The sequence below is a fragment of the Curcuma longa genome, chromosome 15 (assembly GCF_044706935.1).
Source record: "Curcuma longa cultivar G26 ecotype Majalengka, Jawa Barat chromosome 15, ITB_CL_G26_1.1, whole genome shotgun sequence".
Lineage (NCBI taxonomy): Eukaryota > Viridiplantae > Streptophyta > Magnoliopsida > Zingiberales > Zingiberaceae > Curcuma > Curcuma longa.
The window spans coordinates 8,215,792-8,243,083 of NC_133875.1; the positions used below are offsets into that span (position 1 = coordinate 8,215,792).

A 27,292-nucleotide genomic window follows, 5' to 3' on the forward strand; every position below is an offset into this window, starting at 1 on the left:
ATATCTTTTTGTTACCAATCAAGTATCCAATCTGTCCACAAAACCACAAAGGGACGTTTTAAAAATGAATACCCATGTACGTCCAACTATAAATTTGTCGAGAGGAAGAACTAGTTCACAACTATCTAGAAGAGTGTAAAGTTCTCATTTCATCTTCTATAGCTTCTTTCTAACCGACAAATTAGATAGAGTCTCTCAGATAATCACAGGAACTTAAACTTGTTAAGGATTTTTTAACTCATTGTAAATATACAAGGGTGAATTTGTAAAAGTTAGAATAGGCATATATATATATATATATATATATATATATATATATATATATATATATATATATATATATAAGAAGAAGGAAACCTGAGGTTAAAATAACCTAAATAATTTTCTCATTAGCACTGTATTTAGAGTGGCCAATTGTTCATTTTGTATTTGATTCTTTATGTTACATTTATGTTGTTTCGCCTCAGTTCTTTGCGCAAGAAAGAGTTGCCTCTTCACCTTTCCTTCTTTTCTTACAAGACTAGGCTATACAGTTCTCTTGATCAACTCATCTTTGCCTTAGTAATCCCCTCATCATTGTTCTTTAGACACAGTGAATGCACTCTCCCTCCAACACCTTATCTTTCTACATTTTTTGTATCTTCACATGACACCAACCTCGTTACAACCAACACTCATGTGATTTAGTGGCACCAACTCTTCTTTGTCTGTGTAGCGGCCTCACTGTACTTATCCATTAAGGAAAAATTTCTACATCTCTATCAATTCTTTAGACCATAGCAAGGGTCATTACTCTCCATGTAATGGACAACCTCATTCTAACTTGCACTGCTCATTTTGGGTAGAGATCACCAGATGCTCATATCACTCAATTAATCCATAATTCAATAGTGAGAGTCAAACCAACGATGCAGATGTCTTGTCTTAACAGATCTCTTGGTGATTTCTGGTAGCACGTCAACTTTTGCATAAAATAAGTTGCCTTAGATCATAAGAGGTCACATTCTTCAACTGCAGAGCCCTTTTATTCGCCTCCTAAGTTTTTCAGATTTATGACTATTACCCAGGTTAAAATATCATTTCCTGCTCGATGGCACAAGCGAAACATTTCATTTTCCTGCTGACCGGCACATGAAACTCTCTAATATTTTAACCCACTTCCTATGTTCCTAGCAACACAACTTCTAGGCTTCTCCTTATTGTTAACTTCAATAACTTGCCCTACTTTAGAAAGCAATTAACCTTACCCTTACCCTCATCAAGAATATTGGAGACAAGTTTAATATTGGAGCTCCTACCCTTGTCAAGTTCAATAACTTGCCAATGTTCAGAGCAGGAGACAAGTTATGGTACATGAAATGATCACCTTGTACTCAAACAATAAATGAACCAGTTAACCTTACTCCTATAAAATCTAAAGTTGAGTTGAATGTAAGTGGATATTCACTACTAAAACATCACTCAAAGGATTCATAGACAAGATGAAGGCTGTAATTGGTGGTTGGGAAAAGACAAATTAACATCTGTGGTGTTGATTATATTGCATATTTCCTGCATAGCTAAGATTGTCTAAGTCTGACACTTACCTTCACAGCTACATCCAAATGACAACTTTACCTAATGGATACCAAGAATGTTTTCCTTCATAGTGCTTGTTAAGTAGGTAAACATAGAACAATCTTCGATGTTTGTTGCTCAAGAGAGTATGCCAATGGGGGTCAATTGAAAAACTTCATATAAGCCAAAGCAATTTTCTAGGATCTAGTTTGATAAATTCAGTTCTACTTTTCTTGAGCTTGAGATGATCAAAATTCAAGTGTATCAAATCATTCAAGCCAGCTTACATTTTTAAAAAGTTGGAGAGAAGGAGTTAGTGATTATCAAAAAGTGGATTTATTCTGTTCCAATCCTTGTTAACTTTAATAGAAGAGTATTAGGATAGAAATGGATGGGTGGAAAAGGTACCCTTTTCTCCACATCTAATCCTGCCCAAATCTTTGTGGAAATAAAGGGAGAGAAAGCTCACCTTATCTTGAGAAAAAAAAATAATTCATTAATCATTCACATATTAAAGCATGATACGCCTTCCACCATTCTAAAGGAACTCAACAAATCACCATTTAGAAATGTTTGCTATTCTTATTCATTTGATTTGAGTTTTATTCTAACTTTTGCAAATGTATGCTATGCATTAGCTGAAAATAAGGTATTGCGGACCATGTTGCACCATGTTATCAGAGCAGCTGCACCATCATCCCAACCATCAGATCCAGCCGTCGATCTGTGAGTTCTTGAGGTTTCCCAACTTCATCTTCGATCTGGACAGCTTCTTCCTCTGATCAGTGATCCCACAGCAGCCTTCCTCCTCAGATCCGCACCTTCACACCACCGGACAGCAGCCCATCTTCCGTTCATCCAACAGCAGCCCTCTCTCCATTCGGATTGTAACATTCAACGAGTTGATTAGATCTAATTGGTTGTTAGTTGATCTTCATGTTGAATGTGTTGATTTGTTCTTGGTTGATCTCCATATTTGAATGATTGTAAATAATTTGAGTTCTATGTTTAAGATGTCATGCATTTAGTTGGAATTGATTGATGCTTGTTAGATGTTTGATGAAATTCCTCTTACAGTTTTTTCATTTCAATTAATGTGCATTTTAGTTAATTTAATTCTTGCAATGCTTTAGTTCAATTCAATATTAGTGATAGATTGTTATTTGGTTGGAATACACGTAGATTAGATTAGGTTAGAATGCTTTCTTTATGGTTCCATGAACTCCTTCACAGTTGTAGTTAGCATGTTCACATTTCTTTTATTGCCTTGCTTCATGTTTGCTATCGTTTCCTTCGTGTTGTAGTTTAATGATTTTCCGTTTCTATTGATTTCATTAATTCTCATTCCATGTCCTTTGCTTTAGTATTTGAAAACCCAAAATCCCCATTCATGAATAAATAAATCTTAAAATTATCATGCATCGGCTACATTCCTTATGAGAGATAACCCGAGTTACTCTATACTACATTAGTATAGAGGGGTTCAATATTAATTTGAATGGTCATCCATAGTATGACATACGGGTGTCTATCAATAGTTATTTATACATTTGTATCCCAATACATGTTTTACAATCTCAAACTGTGTTAGGTGGTATACTTGAAATGTATTGTTTCGAAAAATTATTAAAACTTTTTTGTATATACCAGATATCCAGCTTATACCGACTAATCCTAAAGTGGACGGTCCGACCCCACATTCCACCCACCAAGTAAATCCAAGAAGCGAAGTGGCTCCTCACGTGGTGCTCCAATGTTACTAATTGTTCAAACGTCGCATGCATGCACTCCGTGAATTTTGAACTCTAATTGCTTGGGAAAACACCTTGCCTCTTACCACTATACCATATCTTAGGGAGCGAAAAATTATTAAAGCTTGATACTGCTCGACAAAGCTAATTTATCCTATCTTGCTATGTAAATCAAGTTGATGATTATTATATCATACTAACATTCATCATCTCTTGACATGCTATAAAATATGTCAAAATGAATTGAAATAATGTTTGTTATTTTTTTACATTGTGTTTGTACAATACAATGTCAATACTATATTCTATATTAAATGGTATACAAAATCCAAAGTTTGGTAGAATTGTGCTCTTCTTCTTATTTTCATCTTCTTTCCTCTCCATTTCTCCATTGGTAACATACGTCAAAACACCGACACATACCCAAACATGATAATTTCAGTCAAAATCTGAAATTTCAGCACAGCTCACAATTTGAAACCTTGGCCCAATATATGAAAATTAAGGAAATGCTACAATGGTGAATAGTGCACTCAAAATTTGGACAAGCCAACCATCAAAATGTAATGGCCTAAAGGCTAAAATACAACAAAATCTTATATGATAAAAACAATAACAACCAAGTTTTATCCCACTAGATGAAGTCGGCAATACAACAAAATCTTATAATAAAAAAATAATTCTGATAACTTCAAATGCACACCTAAACATACCGGTACAACATATCTAAGCTAAGAGATAACTAAACTCGAGAGGGAAAAAAACCAGAAATACAAAATCAACACTTGTACACTACCAATAATAAATAGGAGCAAGATACCAAAAAAGAAGTTGGATGCATGTGAAAGTATTAAGCACATGAAGAAGTATATGAGAAAAGCACAAGGATAAAACAATTGGTTCGATATAGGCATTCTTTAAACATGGTTTAAACAGCTAAGAATGCTGAAGAATAGGTGGCAGAAAATTTAATTATCACATCAAAAATGAAAAACACAGATCATGAACCTTCCCTTTGCACATCCATGCATTGCATGTCTTAAGGAACAAGACAATCACTGATGTACTTTCAGGTAACAAAGCTTTTTAGCATATTTTAAACTTATTCTAAGTGATTAATCACAAATAAATGTCAGGATTTAATGTTTATGGCATACAACACATTTCAGCATCATGAACTACAAAATAAAAAATAAGATTTCAAAAAACATGAAACAATACAACCATGGAATCGTACGCTTGCCTTGAGCCATACTTCTTTCAAGCATTGAAAGCTGGCAAAGGATTTTCTTGTTAGGCCCCTGCATAACATAACTTTAGTCATGAATAAAAGTATAGTCCAACTTTAAGATAAGCAAATAGTATAGGCAGTGAAAATCCTGAGAATTTAGGAGTTTTAGGAGCACCTTGCTTAGTGATAAAGAAAAGCAGTTTTTTGCAGATGGAAGATCTCCTTTCTTCCAAATGCAATTACCCAAGCTTAACCAAGCATCTGCAAGAGATGGATTTAACTTAACCTGAAACACACAACAAGAATTCAAACAAATTTTAAATTCATAACCAAGCATCAGCAATAGATGGACCCATTAGAGACTTAACCATAAAAAGTAAAGAATTTATTTATAACTATGCAAATCATAGGGTTATATTTGTAAAACAACAGCATAATATATATAGGCAGAGGGGACTACATCAAACATTAGCCCTTTTACCAATGTAACATGGTGTCAAAACTAGATTATCATTGCCACTTGATTCTCATCTACCTTCTGTGATATGTAGGTTTTTGTTTTTCTCATCTGTCATTTTTCCATGCCACATTTCTCGAGATAGCAAGCTAGTCCTTTTATCTAGTGTGTGCATGCAATGAACTCCCATGTTGTTTGTTTTCCAGTGGCATGTGTGAACTCTTGCATCACTCATCTCGCTGCAGTTCATCCTCTGAGTCGCATGTGCACAATCCAGCATGCAAGATCTAGATAGGAGATCCCAATGAAGATTTCTCCAGAAGCAATAATCACAACAAGCTCTCCTTCCATTGGATTGGACTTCTTCTATGCTTCTTATCTGAAAACAGAAAAATCCTTTGTTTATCTCCATCTCACATTTCTCCTAGTGCTGAATTCTTCTTGGGTGGTTACCTGAGGTTTCTCTTGGCCCAAGCTTCTTCCTGGCACTGATTTCTCTCTGCTTGACTCTAACTTCAGCATCACTAGTCACTTTTAATAGAATTCTTCCAGATTCCACCTCCTCATACCTTTTAATTTTTCACTTACAGGTTTAAATCATTATTCACTCTCCTCTAGCTCACCTCACAGTTCCAACAGTTGGTATCAAAGCCAAGGTGCTCTTCGTTGGGCTAACCACTAAGAGGGCAAATTAAAGAAGGCCAAGATAGTATACGAACCTCCATGCTACAAAGAAAAATTCAACATTTGGAAAAGATGGATGGGACATGTGGTTCCAATTCAATTTCAGAATGATAAGTACTATTAAGAGGGGTTTGAATTCCCAATGGACAAGAAAGGGAGAAAACTCAAGAAGAACAAGTAGACTGAGAACCAAATTGAAATTAGTGAAGTTAACTTAAAAGGTATTGAAGCTCCAAGGATCTTTAGGAAAAATCATTCTATTTCATGAAAACCCCACAAAAGAGGAGGAAGCTCAAATTCAAAAGAAAGCAGTTGAAAAGGTCATAGAGAATTTGCAACAAAGTGTAGAAGATGAAGTTATTAAAGCTCCAACCATTGAGAAACTAATGGTGGACACGAGCTCTTCTACATTGGATGAGTCAAGCGGAGAGCCATCCACCTCTTCAAGATGTGAGGAAGAGCAAAATTCAATTGAGGAAATGTTGAAAGCTCAAGCCTCAAGTGTCTCGACCAAACTTAAGAGAAAGGAGCACATTGTATGCTTGGGATGCAACCAAAAGGGGCACTACAAAAATAATGTCTACTTACCAAGAAAAAGGTAAATGAAAATGTAATTCCAAAACTTGGTGATTTAAAGATTTCAACTGACCCAAGATTTGGACACTTTGTGTGGTAGTGACTTTATCAATCAACTTATATTGTGGCTAAGAGATCAAACAAAATTTGATCATCACTAGACAGCAATCGACTAGGCACGGATTGCAATCGGCTAGAACAATGCTGAAAAGTTGGGTATCAGGTTTTAACTTAGGGAATAACCATAAAAGTTGGTATTCGTGCATAGAATAAATTTGAGCTTTGAATACAAGTAGAGGGTCATTCTTAAGACCAATTATTAGAAGATAGTTGGTGCATATTTTTTGTGTATGGCAAAGGGGGAGAGATTTGAAAATTAAAGAGAGATGATACAAAAGGTTATATGGGAACCTTGATCTGCTTTAATGGTGACTTTTGGAAAATTCCTAGCCCTAGAGGAGTTTAGGTGTAGGGGAGCCTACGATTAGGCCCCATTACATGGTATTACATTCATTGCATGAGCATTTTATTGCCATGATGGTTTTCCAAACTGAAATGAATTGTCAAACATAAAAAGGAGATTATTGGTGTAATTGTACCCCAAGTAGCCTGGTGCAACCTTGGATTTTGATATTTAAGCAAAGGGTTTAAGTTAGGCCTTGCATATATTTGATATATATATTTAAGTGTGCAAGGACTTACAAGAACACTCTTAAAACTTAGAGAGCTCGTGACTCAATGAGGTTGAGTGCATGGATGTTGGCTTGACGTGCCTAAGTTGACACGCTCAGTAGCTTGGAGGTCCCAAAGTTCAGAGAAGGATGGTATTGGGCACCTAATGGACTTTAGGACAAGGAGCATCGAGGTAGTGTGAAAAGTATTCTAGATTGATGATTTGGCATGTTAGGTTGGTAGTTCGATGACTCAAAGTTATAAAGTTAGGAGAAGGTTGCATGAGTCAAATTGCGGAACTGTAGGACAAGGAGTAACGAAAACAACAACAAATGGAGACAGATTACGTAAACAAGAGGCATGAAGGATGGTACAAAGAGGAGCCAAGATTAACGAGAAATAGTCAAGGGCGAAGTCAAGCTACAAAAACTAAGATTGTGGTGAGCTATAAGTATCGAGTATCCATAGGAATAAGGATAGAACTCAATGTAGGTGGACTCAACCTTAGAGGTGGTTATAGTCAAGGTTATCAATTGACTAGTATTAGAGATCAATAGACTGATAGTTGAAAACCAAGAGTCTTAGAATTTGTGATTTCTCAACCACTAGTCAATTGATCTCCAACATCAATCGACTGGTAACCCTAATCATAACCACCTCTAAGGTCGAGTCTGTCTACATTAGATTTTGCTGATTGTAGGATTAGCCAATTGGTCGATCAACTAGATTCAAGAAGCCATCAAATAGAATGTTTATATTCGTGATAACGCTTTATATCCTCAACCTTGTCATTTATTATGCTTCCTTGTACCTGTAACATTCAACTTCTGTTTCTAATTTCGATTTTGTTAAGATTCCTCAAACTAGCTTATATACTTTATTTGATCAAAGTAGAGAATGGTTACAATAGATGAGATGGCATTGTTGCATTCCAATAGCACATGAGAATTCAATTTTCTTCATTCTAACAAATTTAATGTTGGTTAGAAAATGGTTTACCATTAAAACATCTCTTAATTTCCCAATTGATGAACTTAAAGCTCGATTAGCTACAAAAGGATATATATATAAAACATTAATTAGATAGGCATTGTCTCTTGTGGTTAAGATTGCTTCAATTTGCTTATTATATAGAGGGTTATAGCCCACTAAATCAATTGGATATCAGGAATACCTTTTTCCATGGTGATCTAGATGAGGAGATATATGAAGCAACCATCTAAGTTTGTTGCTTAATGGCAGAATGGCTTGTGAGCAAGTTTAAAAAGTTTATACAAGCTGAGGCAATTGGCTTGGTAGATTTAGTTTTGAACCCCTTCAGTTTGATTGATAAGGAGCATTTTAGATAATGTAATATTTCACTTCACTTTACCTCATAGACTGAAGAACATAGCATTTTCATTGTTTATGTGGACAAATATCATTGACTAGTGATGATTCTGTAGGAATCACCTAGACTGAAAGTATTCCCTTCATCAACATTTTAAACAAGGGATTTAGGTAATCAGGATATATTTCCTTGACTTAGAGGTTACCTAATCGTGAGCAGACATTCATATCTCACCAAAGATTGTGAAATATAATTAATATGCTAGGAGCTATACATATTGGCCCTCTCATGAACATTAATATCAAATTGATGCTAAGACAGGAAAGAAGCACCAAGGTTAGTTGAAAATTTTAAGCTATCTTATTGTCATGAGAATTAAAATCTCATTCACGTAGGTATGATTAGTCAATTTATTAAGGCTCCATGTTTGAAATAGCTCTAAGGATTTTATGCTACCTCAAGATTGTTCTGGATTCAGGCTCCCATACCACAACTATGGCCACTTTCAGAATGTAACATAAATATAGATTAGATAGGGTTTGCCCACATATGTGCAATCCATATTGAGTTACTATGTTCTTTTGAGAGGCAATCTGGTTCATAGAAGAGCAAGAAGCAAAACGTAATGGTCAAGCCAAATCCAGAGATAAAATTTAGAGTTACAGCTATAGACACAACATTTAAAAAATGAGTTAGGTAATGCTCTTTCTAAGATGATTAAGCTATATTCTGATAATCAAGATGCCTTGCGTATTGCTTCCAATCTAATCTTTCATTGAGAATAAGGCATATAAAGATTGATTGCCACTTTGTTAAGTGTTATAGATTATACAAATAAAAAAATAGAAAATATAGGGATATGGTTTACCTTAATTCTAGGGATATTATTTAATCTAGATACTCTATATATATGAATGAAGGGAGCTTGACGGCAACAGTAAAGTTACTACATGTAACTTAGAGGTCACAAGTTCGAGTCGCGGAAACAACCTCTTACAATGCAGGATAAGGTTGCATACAATAGACCCAATGTGGTCCAACCCTTCCTCGAGATCCCGCATTAACAAAAACTTCGTGCACCAAGCTACCCTTTTATATGATATTGATGAATAAAATTAAAAATATATTTTTTAATTCCTCTAAAATTTCTTAACATGGTAGCAGGGCAAATCTTAGTTGTCATTCCAAACCCTAGCCTCCTCTTCTTTTCCATTATTGATCAATGTCAATAACTCTTCTCTTCCATTAGCCACCGCTGGCCTAGGAGGAACTGCCGATTGCCGATCTGTCATCGCCCAGATTCCAATCATCGAGATCTTTGAGCATGAACCACACACGCCATTACGAGTTTTGTGATCCAATCCCACGCTCCAATGCATGAAAGTGTATTCATTATCAGAAATCTCATCGGTTGTCACTATTTTGTTTGGCTTGTTCCATACAACATCTTCTCATACCTAATTGAGTCAACATCTGTTTAGGTGTGGGACTTTTATTGTACGAGTTTAGAGTTTCTTGATATTTCGAATTTAGTTTTATGTTATTTTGTTCTTATTGCTCTTTGGTGATATGGCTGAAAGGAATTTGTTATGATCTCTACTGAAGGATATGTCAAATTCTCTTAGTATCAAGAATCATTAAAATCTTCATTTACACTATTACTACTATCACCAAGTCAGGTAAACCAAATACATATCTTATTTCCTCATCCTCCAAATTGATCATTGATTCTATTGTCATAGATCATATGACAACTAATTCTAATTTGTTCTCTAGTTTTCAATCTCATACCTCTACTTCTAGTGTTACTTTAGCAGATGAGTCAACCTCTTACGTTCTTGGGTCAGGCATATTTACTCCAACTCCTTCAATTCCATTACACTATCTTAAACTTGCCTCAGTTGTTTTACTCTTAACTGTTATGTCTCATTCTTTCAAGATTATTATCTTTGTCAAGATCTTACGACGAAAAAGATTATTAGTATTAGTAATCCTTGATGCATAGGTACTAAAGTCCATCACCTATTCTCGAATAATCCCTCATTCGAAGCACATTGTCGGTTTAGTCATCCTTCTATTCCAGTATTGAAGAAACTCTGTCCCCAATTTTATAGTCAATCCTCATTAGATTGTAAGTCATGTCAGTTTGCTAAAAATCATCATCTTCGTGTAAGTCCAAGAGTCAATAAACAAGCTAGTGCTCCTTTTGAATTGGGGGCATTGTCCTATTATGTCTCAACCTGAGTTTAAGTATTTTGTTACTTTTGTTGATGATTATTCTTGTATGATATGGTTATACTTGATAAAAAATCGTTCCAAATTATTCTTTCATTTCTCTGCCTTTTTTACTGAGCTTAAAACTCAATTTAACTTCTTGTACAAATATTGCAAAGTGATAACGCAAAGGAATACTTATAGGAATCTTTTCAAACTTACATGACTCAACATAGCACTCTCCATCAAACCTATTATGTAGACACACCAATCCAAAATGGAGTTGTTGAAAGAAAGAATAGACACTTTGAAACTACAAGAGCTTTATTACTTCAAATGTTAGTTCTTAAATGGTTTTGGACTGATGTACTTTCCACAACTTGCTTTCTAATTAATCATATGTCATCGTCCATTCTTCATGGTAAGACTCCTTATCACATTCTCTTTCAAATAAGCCATTGTTTCCTATTGAACCTAGAACATTAGTTGTACCTACTTTGTTCGGGATATTCATCCTTAAGCCACAAAACTTGATCCAAAATGTCTAAAGTGTGTTTTTCTTGGATCTCTTCCAAATAAGTCATCGTTTTCTATTGAACCTAGAACATTTGGACATTTGGTTGTACTTGTTTTGTTCATGATTCATCCACAAGTCACAAAACTTGATCCAAAATATATAAAGTGTGTTTTTCTTGGGTATTCTCGGATATTGTCAAGTTCAAAAAGAATATAGATGTTACTATCCTAACCTTAGCAAGTATTTGGTGTTTACTGATGTTACTTTTTATTAAACCACACCTTTCTTTCCCTCTACCAATCACCCTTATCAAAGGAGAATAATGATTTGTTATTCTATACCATCACATCCTCTATTTCTGATCCTACTGAATAGGTTCTTGTTAAGCCTCTCATACAGTAGATTTATTCTCAACGCCATATTCCTCTTGATCCATGTCCTACATCAGCTTTTTTGCCAACGGATCCAATTTCAAATGATAATTTATCAATTTTTCTTCAGAAAGATAAACCTCGATGTACTTATTCAATGTCTGATTGTCTTCTTTTGTGTCTTATAATCACTTATCATCATCTACCTGTTCCTTTATTGCATCTCTCAATTCTATATCCCTTCCCAAAACTATTCATCAAGCTCTATTTCATCCTCATTGATGTAATGTTATGATTAAAGAGATGAATTCTCTAGATGACAATGGTATTACCTAATCAAATTACCTACAAGGAAGAAGGCAATTAGATGCAAATGGGTATTTATAGTTAAAGTCAATTCTGATGGGTATAATGACCTTCAAGAGGAAGTCTATATAGAGCAACAGCCAAACTTTATTGCTCAAGGGAGTATGGGAAAGTTTCCCATCTTCATAAATCTCTATATGGTTTGAAATAAGGTCCATGTGCCTAGTTTTGGCAAATTTAGTCAGGTGTTGAGAAGTTTAGGATGAAAAAATATAAGTTTGATCATTTTATATTCTACAAACAGTTTGCAGTGGACATCATCATATTTGTATATATGGACGATATTATCATCATTGGGAATGATATTGTAAGTATTCATCTCTTAAATCCTTTCTTCATAGTCAATTTCATACAAAGGATTTAACGATTTAAAAATTCTTCTTGGGCATTAAGATAACAAGAAGAAAGGAATTTTCATCTCAGAGGAAATATGTACTTCACTTGTTGTCTATGATAGTAAAATTAAAAGTTAAAGCATGTAGTACTCCAATGACTCATAATTGTAACTCACAAAAGATGGTGAATTATTTGAGAATCCTAAGAGGTATAGAAGATTGGTTGGAAAGTAAATTATCTCACTGTGACTCATCTAGATTATAAATTTTATATTATTTAAAAGGAGCACTAGGATGAGGTATCTTGTATAGCAATTATGGTCACACTAAGGTTGAGTGTTTTTCATATGCTGACTGGGTAGGATTTAAGAATGATCGAAGATCCACATCTAGTTATTGTGTCTTTATTGAAGGAAATCTAGTTTAATGGAAAAGTAAAAAATAAAATGTTGTCTCACGTTCGAGTGCAGAATCAAAACAAAAAACTATGACAAATGTTATCTGTGATATAATATGAATATATCAACTTCTAAGTCAAGTAGATCTTAAACCTTCAATAGCAATCAAATTGTAGTATGATAACCAAGCAACTCTACATATTGCTTCCAATCCCATATTTCATGAGCAAACTAAGCATATTAAAACTCACTGTCATTTTATCTATGCAAAGATTCAACAAGATTTAATCTCCACAGGGTATGTGAAGATAGGAGAACAACTATGAGATACTTTCACAAAAGCTTTTATCATTGTAACAAGCTAGGCATGATCAATATCTATGCTACAACTTACGAAGAAGTGTAACAGATTATATAAATAAAAAATAAGAAATATAAGGATATAGTTCACCTTGATTGTGAGGATATAATTTCAATTATAGGGATTTGATTAAGTCTAGATATTATTTATTCATTAATTTCTTATATATATATATATATATAAGAAAAAGGTATAGATATCTCTCATTCTTAGTTCTAATTCAAGGTGATAAAAGATAAAACAACCCATTTACACCATGTGAGTACCCTATACATTTATGAGTTTTGGTTTGAGTTAAACAAAATGGATAGTGATCAAATAGAATAAGTTAATCCAAAATCATGATTTAAAATCTTGTATCATGTTGAGCGAAACGGTTAATACATATGATTCCAATAAAATATTGAAACTCGATACTATTTAACACAAACAATGTCTTATATGTCGTTGTGTCAACCATGTCAACGAGTATTGTGTTATATCAACCCTACCACTCTAGTTAAAGTTCGAAACTCTAGTACAACTCGAGATTATGAACTTTGTCCATAATCACCCACCTATACTTTGTTTATCAATTAATATATATGTTAAAAGACTAATCTCTTATCCTCAAAAATCTATTATATATATCTATTTTATGTTAAGATTAATATATCTTTAATCAAACAAGTTTTTTAATCAACGAGTTGTGTCCAAATAACAATTTTAACCTCCTAATAAATAGGTCAAATTTTGGTAAGAATCAAAAGTGTCATGAGTCACGAGACTTGCTTCTAATCCATTAAGACAAATTGTTATCCTTAGTTTCAATGATTCAGTCTTACAAATGTAATAGCATAGAATATGATTTAACAAGTTGGGACTTTCTCATATTTTTTATTTAGCTTGAGAAGAAGTGTTAGTGACTTATTTATAAATATGAAAATCACAAGGATAAAAAAAATGATAAAAGATATTATATATATAGAAGGAACTCTAATGGAACTAACCCTAAGAATATCTCGCAAATTAATAGGATTCAACTTATCTCAAAGACACAACAAACATTTAACAAATTAATTCATTTCATTATAAAAATAGTTCATACATACAGCTTTTGACAAATGGTCTTCTGCTTCTTTTCTATAGTCAGGAAACACGTCTAGTATTTTTCCTCTCAAATATTCATAATTTGCACGCTGCAGTGATGACTTCCTCTGGTCTGTGTACTTGAAGAAGTGAAAGAAACTACTATCAGATTAGCATGGCAAGGTGCTCCATGTTAAAACTTAGATTAAAATGCATGAGTAAAAAGTAGCATCTTTCCTTTTCACCCTTCAGAGGGAAATCATGTAAGAGAACAAAGTATCACAAAAATTCAATTATCAACGTGATACTGATAACAGATAGTTGCAGACTGGTCATATTGATGACTTATTATTCTCTTTTAAGAAGAATTACAGCAATATAATGACAAAAACCGCCATTCGCTAGAAATTGATAAATTCCATATACCTGGCAAATCAACAATTAACTCTCCCATTAAAATGTAATTATCTGTAAATGAGAAAGTTATGGAAATTTTGAAGTTTTCACTATTTGGTGGAAACTTCCAATTGCCTAGGCAGTTCAAAACCAAAATTCACGTGTATTAATGGGTCAACATAATGTGCTTGTATATATTTAGCCTTCAAATTGTTATGTCCAAGAAATTTTAAGAAATGAAAATATTAGAAATATAACAACAACAATCAAGTTTTATCCTACTAAATAAAGTCGGCTATATGGATCCTTCTACGCCACTAGGTTCTATCCCCTACTATATTATCATTTATATTTAAATAAATTTTATCATGTTTTATTATTATTAATCAAGACTTTTTTGATCTGTCTCTTTCTCATTTGATATGCACATTTATTATGATTTCACATTGTCAAACTGAAGCATTTATTGGTAGTCTAAGTACATGTTCGTACTATCTTAAACATCTCTCGAAGTTTTCCCTCAATAGGTGCAATCCCGACTTTCTCTTTAATATTTTCATTTCTTATCATGTCTATCCTTCTATGTCCGCACATCTACCTTAATATTCTCATCTCTGCAACTCTCATCTTCTGCTCATGTGTTTGAGGCATAATCCAACATTCAATTTGATAGTTGATACAACAAAGCAAGTATAATCACCGTTTTGTAAAACTTTCCTTTAAGTCTTAGAAATATTTTACGATCACAAAGAACACATAATACCTCCTCTATTTTAATCATCCTACTTATATTCTGCGTAAGGCATCTCTCTCAATGCCTTCATCCTATTGCAAAAATGATCCTAAATATTTAAAATTTTCAATTACAAACAAACTCATCATCTCCTATCTTAATAATTATCTTATTACATGTAATATTATTAAATTTAAATTTCATATATTCTGTCTTTACTCTACTAAACCTAAAATCTTTTACTTCTAACATTTCCTGCCAAGATTCGAGTTTAGCATTTACTCTTTCACGTGTCTTATCTATCAAAGTAATATCATCTGCAAACAACATGCACCGCAATACTATATCTTAGATGTGTCCAGTGAAATCCTCCATGATTAGTGTAAAAAAATAGGGACTTAAAGTTGATCCATAATGTAACTCTATCTTTATGAGAAACACTTCGGTTAATACGTCTAAAATTTTACTTTTGTCATTACATCCTCATATATATCCTTAATTAGTTCAATATACACCATGCTAACTCCTCTTTTTTCTAGAATTCTCCGTATAATTTCCCTTGGAACTCTATTATAAGCTTTTTCTAGGTCAACAAATATTATATATGAGTCTTGCTTTTGTTCCCGATATTTTTCAATTAGTTGTCTGAGAAGATTTATAACTTTTATTGTCGACCTTCCAGGCATAAATCTAATTGATTTTTAATCAATGTGGTCTCCTTCTTTAATCTTTTTTCTATTACTCTTTTTCAAAGTTTTAATCTTTTTTTCTATTATTCTTTTTTAAAGTTTCATGGTATGACTCATTAGTTTAATACTCGTTTGCATAATTATGTACCATATATAAAAGAACTAGAGTATTTATCCTTCACTGATCAAATTTTTTTTAATTTTCAATATCAAGTTAAATAATTTTATCAGCCATTCAATACTTGTTTCCTAAGACACTTCCATACCTCTATAGGAATATCATTTAGTCCCATGGGTTTTCCATTTTGCATCCCATTTAAAGTGTGTTTTACTTTTAAAGTTTAAAATCTACAATAAAATTCAAATTTGTACATTCATGTGACGTATTTAAATTACCTAAGTTAAGTTAGTCATCTAAGTCTTCATTAAAAAGTTGATGAAAATACTTCTTACATCGCTCTTTTATTTCTCATCAATTACTAGTAGTCTAATACTCTATTGCATTCATCTTTAATACATCTTATTTAGATAAGATCTCTTATCTTCCTCACTCTCACTTTAACTATTACATAAATGTCTTTTTCCTCTTCTTTTATATTCAATTTTCGATATAAGCATTCAAAATTTTCATTCTTAGCTTCATTCACTACTTGTTTGGCTTCTTTCTTGGTAATATATATTTTTGTAAAAATTTTCTCATTCTTATAAGTATATAATTCATTGTAGGTTGTTCATTTTTCCTTCACTTTTTTCTGTGCTTTGTCATTCTACGACACAGATTCTTTACTTGATGGTGCACGTTCTTTTGACTCACTGAATACACTCTTAACTACTATTTTCAACTTTGATATCATCTTATCTCATGTCGTATTCAAGTCACCGTATATTTTTTCTAATACTTGTACTCCTACCCTCTCCTTAAATATGTTTTGTTTCCCACCCTTTAACTTCCACCATTTAATTTTAGGAATCATACATATTTTTCTTCTATTGATACTATTCTTGAGATGTATATCCAACACTACTAACCTATATTAGAAAATTAAATTTTCTTCAAAGTTAACCTTGTAATCTTTACAAATCTTTCTATCATTCTTCCTAACCACAAGAAAGTCAATTTATGATTTATTATTTCCACTTTTGAACGTAACCAAGTGTTCTCTTTCTTAAAAAACATATTAGCTAATATAAGATCATATGTTATCGCAAAATCCGAAAGGGAGCCTTGGCGCAACGGTAAGGTTGCTGCCATGTGACCTAGAGGTCACGGGTTTCTGGAAACAGCCTCTTGCCAAAGGCAAGGTAAGGCTGCGTACAATGGATCCTTTCCCCGGACCCCGCATGGCGGGAGCTTCGTGCACCGGGCTGCCCTTTTTTATGTTATCGCAAAATCCAATATAATTTTTCCTTCATTTCTTGTTCCAAACTCATAACCGCCATACATCCTATCATATTCCTCATTTTTCACTCGTACATATCCATTTAGATCTTCTGCTATTAAAACCATTTCGGTTGACAGAATATTTTGTAGTATCTTATCTAGGTCGCCCCAAAATCTAAATTTGGTATATTTATCTAATCCTATTTGAGGTGCATATATGCTAATTACATTAATATTTTTTCGCCACCACTATCTTGAGAACTATAATTCTATCCCCCTTTCTAGCTACTACTACTTCATCCTTTAACGAACTATCGACAACAATACCTACTCCATTTCTTGTTTTATTTCTTCTTGTGTATCATAACTTAAAACTTGAATTTTTTATCATCTTTGTCTTCTCTCCTACCGACTGTCTCTTGTACAGACAAAATATTAATTCTTCTCCTAATCATCATATCTACTACCTCCATTATTTTACCAATGAACACTCCTAGATTTCATATTCTAAATCTTGTACAATTAAATTTCTTATAATATTTATTCTTACCCAACTTATGATGTGATAACTCTTGTATATTTAACACTACACCCAAGTTCTTATAGAGATGAGTAGTCCTTGTCAAGACATTATAATCGGACCCTGCAATGCGTTCCTTCTAGGGAACATCCTAGGATTAGCACAATAATTTGATGAATTCATTCGTTGAGCATTTATCTGAAAGTCCACGCTAGTTGGCAACCTAACACGCAACCCTTGCCCTTTTTCAACCAGGCTTGTGATCGACTTTGCAAGGTTTAAATGAAAATATTAGAAATAAATAAATAAATTTATATTTAAGACATATTAGTAAATAGTAAATGAGTTTAGGGATAATTTAAATAAATTAACTAGGAGATAAGTATGAATTGAACTAAAGTTTGAGTTAAGTGTTGTTCTAGCCTTAAATTAAGTTAATTGTAGGATAAAATCATTTAAATACGTAATCTATTTTTTTATATAACAAGTGAGTCTTATGATTAGAATTAATTAGATTCATACTGAGCCTAATTTGGACTCAATTTGGATGAGTTATAGCTAAACTAGGTTAACAATTTAGGTTTGGTTTGGTTTAATTGTATGTTTGGGTTCAAGGTTTTAGAGATTATCTATATACATGATTAATAATTTAGAATTGGTCTAGTTTACTTTTATACTTGAAATTTGATCTAGGATTTTAGAGATTAATTGCATACAAGATTAACAATTTAGAATTGGTCCGGTTTACTTGTATAATTGAGACTTGATTTAAGGTTTTAGAGATTATTATATACATGGTCAACAATTTAAAATTGGTCTAATTTGCTTGTATACATGAGACTTGGTTTAGGATTTTAGAGATTATTTATACATGGTTAATAATTTAGAATTGGTCTAGTTACTTGTATACTTGATACTTGGTCTAGGATTTTAAGGAATATTTATATACAAGGTTAACAATTTACAATTAATACTTGTGGCTTAGTTTAGGTTTTTAGAGATTATTTATATATAAGGTTAACAATTCGGAATTGATCTAGTTTACTTGTATACTTGAGATTTGGTCTAGGGTTTTAAATATTATTTATATACACGAAGAGTTTATCTTCCCTACTATGTTTCCTAGCCACCATCCTTTGCCAAGATTAAACTCTAGATGACATCATCTCCTTTCTCACATGATTACTAAACTTCCTAACGAGTTCTTCTCCTTTTTAGCCAAGGTCAAATTTATCACCCTTCCCCTATGAGGTAAGTTTCACTTTAGAAAATAGTCTTTGATTATTAAGATTATAGTTGAGAATTAGAACACATCTATAGTTGTAGTATGTTGAGTTATGAGCATGTGGTAGATGGATTAAAGGGTGGTCAATGTCGATTTAAAAGCTCTTCTTTAAAGTGGGTACAATCAATCCTTGGACTTGTTATATAAGTCGTTGTGCATGAATAAATATATAAAAGACTTGTACAATTGTTTTCGAAAAAGGAAATTAAAAAAATATTTTTAAAAAAATAGTGAAATGAGTTTTAAAATAATTAAACTATTAGAGGATAAATAATTAACATTCTTTCATGTTCACATAGGAGTTTCATGAGGGGATTGATATTAAAAGGGTTGTTTTAAAATTTAAAATGGATACTCTAATTTACTCTTGAATTGATACCTGTTATTTAATCTGTTTTATCTTTTATAATTTCTGTCGACTTAGACATTGATATTAGTACCTTTATATTACATATCTTATACTCTGCACCACGTATTAATATGTAGAAACTTAGGGTAACTCATTTTTAAAAATTAATTTAGGTGAATCATTTTGACTAATTGATAAAATGTAAACATAGAATAGAATAATTGTGGTTAGAAAAATTAAAATAAAATAATAAAAATGTTAGATGTAGAAAATACTAAAAAAGTAAAAAAATCTAAATCTAGCCTTTACACTAAAGTACCTGACCGCCACAGGAGGATGTGGTAGCAGGGGTTGCACACAATCAGTATTTATTTGCACATGAGCTCTATATTATAGACCAGTGAGGTTTCCAGCCCATAGTATAAGAGCACTAACTTCAATCATTTACTTTTTAGTAAGTTTGGAAAATATTAAAAGGTAAAAAACTCTGAATCTAACTCCATACTAGAGTACCTGATTGTCCGTAGGAGGATGTGGTAGCAAGGGGTCGCACGCGGTTACTATTTATTTGTGCGAGAATGTTATATTGTTGTACACCACTAGTAAGGGCTTTCAGGTCATATGTGTTACAATACTCCGAGGACACTAACTTCATATATTTGTTTTTTAGTGGATTTATTGGTTATAGTTTTATTAGAGATATATTATTGTTGAAAATTTATTAGTAGAGATATAAAAAAGATGATAATTTGTTATGAAAGTTAAATAAATAGTAGTTATGACTTTAAATGTTGGCAAATAATTGGAAAGAAAAAAATAGTTAAATAATTCAAATGATAAGCTAAAGTTGTAATAAATTGTGATTTATTTGATTTTTCTTGACCTTTTAATTAAGATTAAATTGATGCATCTCTCCCCTATATACTCTCTTCACATTTTTATGCTTAAATTTTTATGCTCATGAGTCACATCTAGGATTTTTTTGTCTCCAGCTTATATACGTTTTTGAGATTTGTTCATAGTATGAATTAAGTTTCTTTAAAAGAATGCATTTAGTTAGTTTAGTTATTTATTTGTATGCATGCTTGCTCTATCATTATTGCATTTCACACAAAGCGAGTGAAGTTAGTTTTACATCATGCTTAGCTCGTATAGGGCGTGACACAAACTCACTAATGGCCCACAAAAATATTTAAATTCAAGAACAAATTCCACTAGGTTAAATATACATCAATGCTTAAGGATCTAATTTAGTTAACTGAAAATTATCTCACCATTGTAGTTGTTGACGAGATCATCAGATTGAATCTGCCTTTAAATATACAATATATGGTTAGTAACTAGTAGCTTTAACTTGAGTATATGCTAAAACACAATTCATTTCTAGGTTAATGTTAAAAACTGTAAGAAAAAATCAAATATTTTATTTTTCTTTGTATAGAGTCAATCATGGGTGCAAATAGGATATAATCAATTAGAATGATTTGATAAAATAATTTATTTAGGTAGAATAGTTTTCTTTATTTATTTACTTATTCCTTCTTTATTTATTAACTACCATTGTAATTATAAAAGGATGTCTTGGTTCATTAATAAAAAAAGATAAGAGAGAATTTTTCTTCTCAACTTAGTCTATCGTATCAGAGCGAGATTTCTCTCTGTAAACAAACACATGTAATTCTTCTCCTTCAAAGACAACAACAATATCCACTGGTTTGATCATGTCCACCAATTTTTCTACTCAACCAACAGCTGAAAAAACTTATGTCGATGTCTCTTCTCTTTCTAGAAGCAACGCCTCATCCTTGTAAATTATGACCCATAAGCTGAACGACCATAATTATTTGCAATGGGTCAAATCTATGAAGATAGTTATCTGCAGCAAAGGTAAATTGAATTATCTTATAGGTAATTCTTCTCAACCCACATCAAGCGATGCATAGTACCATATTTAGCTAGCAGAGAATTCAATCGTGTTTGTCTGACTGATTACCTCCATGAAACCCAACATTAGTCGTCGCTATCTCTAGTTCAAGACAGCCAAGGAGGTGTAGGACCTAGCTCGAAAAATGTATTCCAATCTACGCAATACTTCACAAATTTTTGAACTACAATCAAAGCTGAAAGAATTGAAACAAGGTTCAAATTCTGTAACACGATACTTCTATAATCTTCAAGATCTTTGGCAGGAATTTGATCTATTCCTTGAAAAAAAAATTCAAAGTGTGTTGATTGTAGTGTCAAAATTTGCCACAATATTGAAAAACAGCGTGGGTTTGATTTTTTTTAGCCTGTCTTAATCGTAATTTGGATGAGGTACGTGGTCGTATTATTGCACATGATCCATTTTCATCCCTTGAGGAAGCTTTCGTAAAAGTCTGACAGGAAGAACCTCGTCTTAAGGTCATGCTTACCAACGAGATTATTGCATCACAATCCATTACAACAAATGTTTCAACTTTGGTTTCCACCAAAAGTCTCGCACCAAGTCAGCGTCAAATAAACGTCCTTGGTGTATACATTGTAACCGATAAAGCCACACCAAAGATAAATGTTGAAAAATATATAAGAAACTAGTAAATGGGAATCACAAAAAAAAAAAAAAAGAAGGTCGTGAATATCATACTCAATCGAGCCAAGAAAAACTTGTTGTCTCCGGTGTTTCTACTCCCTTCGCCAAAGAACAGATTGAACAATATTATAAACTCAACCAAATTGCCCTCAAGGCTTCTTCCAGCTCTAATGTTGGCTCCTGCTCCATGACTCAATCTAGTAAACTTAATTCAGCCTTTTTTAATCATTCAACAACCCCCTAGATCATTGATTCCAAGTCTTTTTTACTCCTATTATCCCTATTTTCATCAAACCACTATTAGGATTGTTGATGAATCATTAACTATAGTTACTGGCATATGCAATATTCGATTATCTTAGCACATTATTCAATATATTATTTTGAAATCCATTTTTCATGAACCTGTTCTAAAATACAATCTAATTTCTGTCAGCAAAATCACTCTTGATAATCAGTGTATCGCTAAATTTTTGCCTTTGTTGTGTCAATTTCAGGACTTACTATCGAGGAAGACGATTGACACTGCTAGAATTAATAAAGGTCTTTCTTACTTTAAGGATAAAAGAGTCAGCCATCAATATAGCTCACAACCCTATTCATACCGACCGGACTAAACATGTAGAGGTTGATTAACATTTCATTAGAGAAAAGGTGGATGAAGGTGTTATATTTAAAAGGTGTCCTAAAGCAATCACCTTAAATAATATACTATTTATTAAATAAATAAAATCACTATTTGAGTATGCATTCTTTATGTATTTGATTTGATCTTAAACTCAATTAATGAGGTCCACAATACAAAGCATAGCATGAGAGAAATTGTGATTGGATCACAATTAGTGGGTATCTCTACATGTGTAATTATGTACATATTGAAATATTCCCTAGCCGATGAATTGATAAGACTGAACATTATTGATCCTGTAAGACTAGCATATGTCAGATTCCTTGATTTCACCAAGCAATCGATCCTAACTAGTTGGAAACATTGGGATGTTGAGAGTTAACATATGGATGTTGGTTAAGAATAGCTAGTTCATTAAAAGTAATCTGCCATGAGACTTCATATGGTTCTATATATTTATGAAGATCTCATTACAGCTCGAGTGCAAGTTTCCTTCGACTTGAGGTATTCAAGTCATCTTGATCATGAAACTTATACTTTGATATCTTAAGCAAACATCTCTATAGAGATGTGGACCTGAGATGATTGGGTATAAGTTGAAGTGTCTGAAGGTGATTAAATAGCTTACAGAGAATTCATCACTCATTTTATTAGGAGGCGTATATCCTATGGCTACTTGTCAAGATTGTTACTCGTAAGTCTTTGACCAAAGTAGAAATAAGTCGAGAGGATTATCCTCATAGACAGATATTTTGAGTAATTTGAATCTGCATGACAAGGAACTACTATTTGGGCTAAGTGTGATATAACCAATGTGATGGGGATTGACACATAGACCATGTCCTGAACTAAGCAGGTATAAAATGAGTGAAAGGGAAAACGCACGAATAATTGTAGCTACTGAAGGTTTAGAAGTGGTTCTGGAATCAATTGTAATTTTTCGATTAATTAGGGGTCATGTTATACTACTAAGTGGCACTCATAATTGATCTATAATTAATGGTTAATTATGAGCGGTCAACATAAACCGGAAACCTATAAGGTCACACATACTATAAGATTATCCAAGAGACATAAAACAAATTTGAGAATTGAATTCTCAAATCGAGAGTGATTGAGTCTGAACGAATGGTAAATATGAAAGATATTTTGTCGGAACGAAAACTCGGATGGGCCACATCTTTTGAAGACAAAGTGAACCCTCTTTGGTTTAATTATAAACCAGATTGGTTTAATTTTAATTAAAAAAGTTTGATTTTGAACCAACACGATTTGGTCTTAAACCAAACTTAAGGCTATTAGTTTTGATTTCAGATTAACGAATATGGGTTTTTGGCCCAAACCTGTTAGAGATCTATAAATATATCTCTATGAAAGAGTTTTCTAATGGAATTAGAAACCCTAAGAGTTAGGTTTCTTCCTCCGCTTCTCTTCTAGCCGTCGGCCACAAAACCTACGCCCAACACCTTGTGCTGCCAGCCCTTTGTGGTGTTGCCGCCATCCAAGAGGGTATGTCCAAGCTCACCTCCGGCCAAGCTTCCCTCCACTGATCATCCATCTCCCTAAGTCAACCATCTACCGCGCCAAAGGAGCAAAACTCAACGGTGGAAGCATGGAGTAGGAGAAGAAGCAACAGTTGTTTCTCCACCACGATGTATCCTTCTTTCTCCCTCTTTAGCCATTGTTCCAGCTGACAATTGTTGTTGCCGGAATTCTCACGCCATTAAGCTCACTACCCCTTGTTGACAGCGAACTGTCCGACCTTCGAACGGCGATGTGATCACCTCCGTGCAATCCGATTCGTACAGTCAGGTTGCTTTGAGTTGATACCGAATCAGACCGTAGGTCCTCTCTCTGATCGTTCGTCTCTTTCCTTCGACTAGTATCGAAACGGAGACATGACACGTGACTTAGTGAAGTCATCTCGAGGAAATCTCGATGTGAATACGAGTAGAGACAACATTTCTCAAGGTTGCTAATTAATGTCGTTTCCTCTTCGCGTTATCCAACAGGTATATTTTATGTATGTCATTTATTTCTATGATTATGTTTGCATGCGTGTATATCCTCGCATGGGTTTTATGTGTAAATTGTAATAATATAGATTATTACGCTTCCGGTGCTTGTTTAGTTAAACAAAAATTTTAAAATGCACATATAGAAACCCAATAGAAGGCATTATCAGTATATTCATACATCTCACCAACTAGCTGATCTTTTTACAAAAGGATTATCTGAACAAACTTATAAAGTTCTTGAGGCAAACTTAGTCTCATCAATATTTACGTCAATCTTGAGTGGGAGTGTAGGAAATAATCAAATATTTTATCTTTCTTTGTATAGAGCCAATCATGGGAGCAAATAGGATATAATCAATTAGAATGATTTGATAGAATAATTTATTTAGGTAGAATAGTTTTCTTTATTTATTTATTTATTCCTTCTTTATTTATTAACTCCCATTGTTCATTAATAAAAAAAATAAGAGAGAATTTTTCTTCGCAACTTAGTTTATAAAAACCATGACACAATTTTATCATTTATAATGATGGGTACAGAAGGCCATTCAGAGAAGGTGTCTATGCGCCCAATAATGTTTAACCTTGAAGGTTAAATAAGTTTATCTTCTAGAAATGCACATCAAAGTGTAATTATTTCTCACCAAATATTGAGTTGAAAGATGAAGGATATAAAGGATGTAATATGCAAAAAAAATGATAATTTGAAAACTAGACACTTATTTGTCTCACCCATAGGTATGTAATGATACAACACTAGGTTACAAAGAAATCCAAAATATATGTGAACTTGAACAAGTAAGACTTTCACTTGATAAATGACTTCAGCATATCCAATAAATTGCTAAATAGCAACATATCTTCAAAAACTTATGCATGTGGCATATTGTTGGGAATTGTATGGTATGTATCTAATGCTTAGGCACATATATGGTGCGTAAACTATCACCAATAAGAAATTAATTTCTAAAATATAATTTAGATATTTTTTAAGAATTTAACCACACAATGAAATCCATAGCAAAACAAATTACACTCGGTAAGAAATTCACAAAAAATATTACACCACAGTGGAAGTTTCGATACTTGGCAATTCACTTAAGTGCTTATGGAAATATCTTTAGAACTAACATGCAATATTAATACTTTTTAAAAGCGATAATAATCATTAATCCATAATTACAAGGTAATTACCATTAAATTCTGCATACTTACCAGATGAACTTTATTAGTTTCTTGTAATTATTACAGTCTAGTGTAATAGTTATGTTTACTCAGTTAAGGATAGAGCCAAATGCCTATCAAAAGCTAAAGTGGCTACTTATAGGAAACGGCCCATCAGCCTGCTCAAACATAAGATCTTCTTATCACAGTCTTGTTTTAGGAATTTTTATTGTTATCAAAGTTGAGGATATAGTACAGAATTGAATAAGTACCACAATGTTGCAGAAGCCCAACTGTAGCCACACCTTAATCTCAGCTAAATAGTGGTTATAGCCTATAGGTATAAGAAAATGAAAATTAACCTGAGGTATACCGTTCTATTATGGAAAATTACCATGCAGACTCCAAAACCTTCTTCTCATACAATATATGTTGCCAATTTCATGGAACATCAAAAAGGTTAAGCATTTCAGAGAATATCAGAAGAGTTAATCAATTGTTTAGCAATCTTCTTCCCCTTAGGAGTCAAATGTTTTTGTAACAAAATGTTTGAATATGCTTAAGACCTATAGACGGGTGACCATAACTTCAACTGGAAATATTTGCTTGCTGATTTTGAGGGATTATGATAAAAAAAAAAAAACACAAGACAGCATTCAAGCAACCTTTACTATCTTGAATATCAAAGTGAAAGTGTGACTAACTACTATTATCATGCTAACTGGTGAGCTAAAATGTATCAAACTAGGAGGTCATTACAATTCATGGAAAACGTCAAATTGCCTCCGCTTCAGTTATGAAATCAAAAAATAACCAGGTGCATGGTGATCACATAGTTAAAAGATCACAAGTAAATGAAGGATCTTCACGATATCATGATATTATGACGAAACTCGGATCTGATCAAATAAAAAGCTACATCGTTTGATTCCATTCGTTTCAAACAAGACACTGACTAAACCAGAACGGCCAAAGGAATGATGGAGAGCAGAGCATGGAAATAAGGAAGGAATAAGTGCATGCCTGCAGGAAGCGAATCGAGAAGGGAGAGCGCAGTGTCAACTAGAGCTCGAAGCCTGGAGGTCTTCTCTTCCGGATCCCGTGGGAAATAGGTGTCGCGTATGCGGTAGAGCTCGTCGACGGCCGCGAAGACACTCGAGATCGCCTCTCTCTCATCTTCGCCCGTGATGCTGCTCATCTCTGCGCGAGCGAGACAGATCAGGCTGTGACGGCCTAAAGGGTTCTTTAGCTCTGAGTTGTGTTTTTTTTTCCTCAGCGAGAGCAGACACGTTCGAAGAATTTTGAGTTAGAGCAAAAATAAATAATTGAAAAAATGAAATTAATTTTATAGAAGAATAATCTGTAATTTTTCAAATCTCGTACTTAATTTTCGTATTACTTAAATAAGTGTCCGAGACATAGTTGAATTAGTTACGATGATACAGATTTATTAAAATAGATAAGGATCGAATCAAGTTGATTACAACATAGCAGACTTGCAGAAGATAAAGATCGAATCTCGATAAAGCTGAGACAATGTCCTTCTCTGTCGTAACCGACTATAATTTTCCGATTTACCTCCTCACATATAGTCATGAGAGCGATTGTGTGAAACTGCTAGGGTGATAGATTCCATCTTTTATTGAAGTATTATTCAAATAAGTATCCT

At 33.2% G+C, this 27,292-nt stretch overlaps 1 protein-coding gene across 3 annotated transcripts in view; it reads right to left on the minus strand.

Annotated features, from left to right (window-relative positions):
* Nucleotides 1-26,875, minus strand: part of LOC141846299 (uncharacterized) — a 42,967-nt gene extending 16,092 nt beyond the window's left edge. For 2 of the 3 annotated variants that reach the window (XM_074734313.1, XM_074734311.1), the window contains exons 1-4: nucleotides 26,647-26,875; nucleotides 13,912-14,021; nucleotides 4,715-4,825; nucleotides 4,546-4,609 (exon numbers count right to left, since the gene is read on the minus strand). In XM_074734313.1, the coding sequence (XP_074590414.1) occupies nucleotides 4,546-4,609; nucleotides 4,715-4,825; nucleotides 13,912-14,021; nucleotides 26,647-26,821 (460 nt within the window). In that variant the 5' untranslated portion in view covers nucleotides 26,822-26,875. The remainder of the gene's footprint in view (nucleotides 1-4,545; nucleotides 4,610-4,714; nucleotides 4,826-13,911; nucleotides 14,022-26,646) is intronic. The other variant, XM_074734312.1, reaches the window with a different exon arrangement.
* Nucleotides 26,876-27,292: the final 417 nt, after the last annotated feature.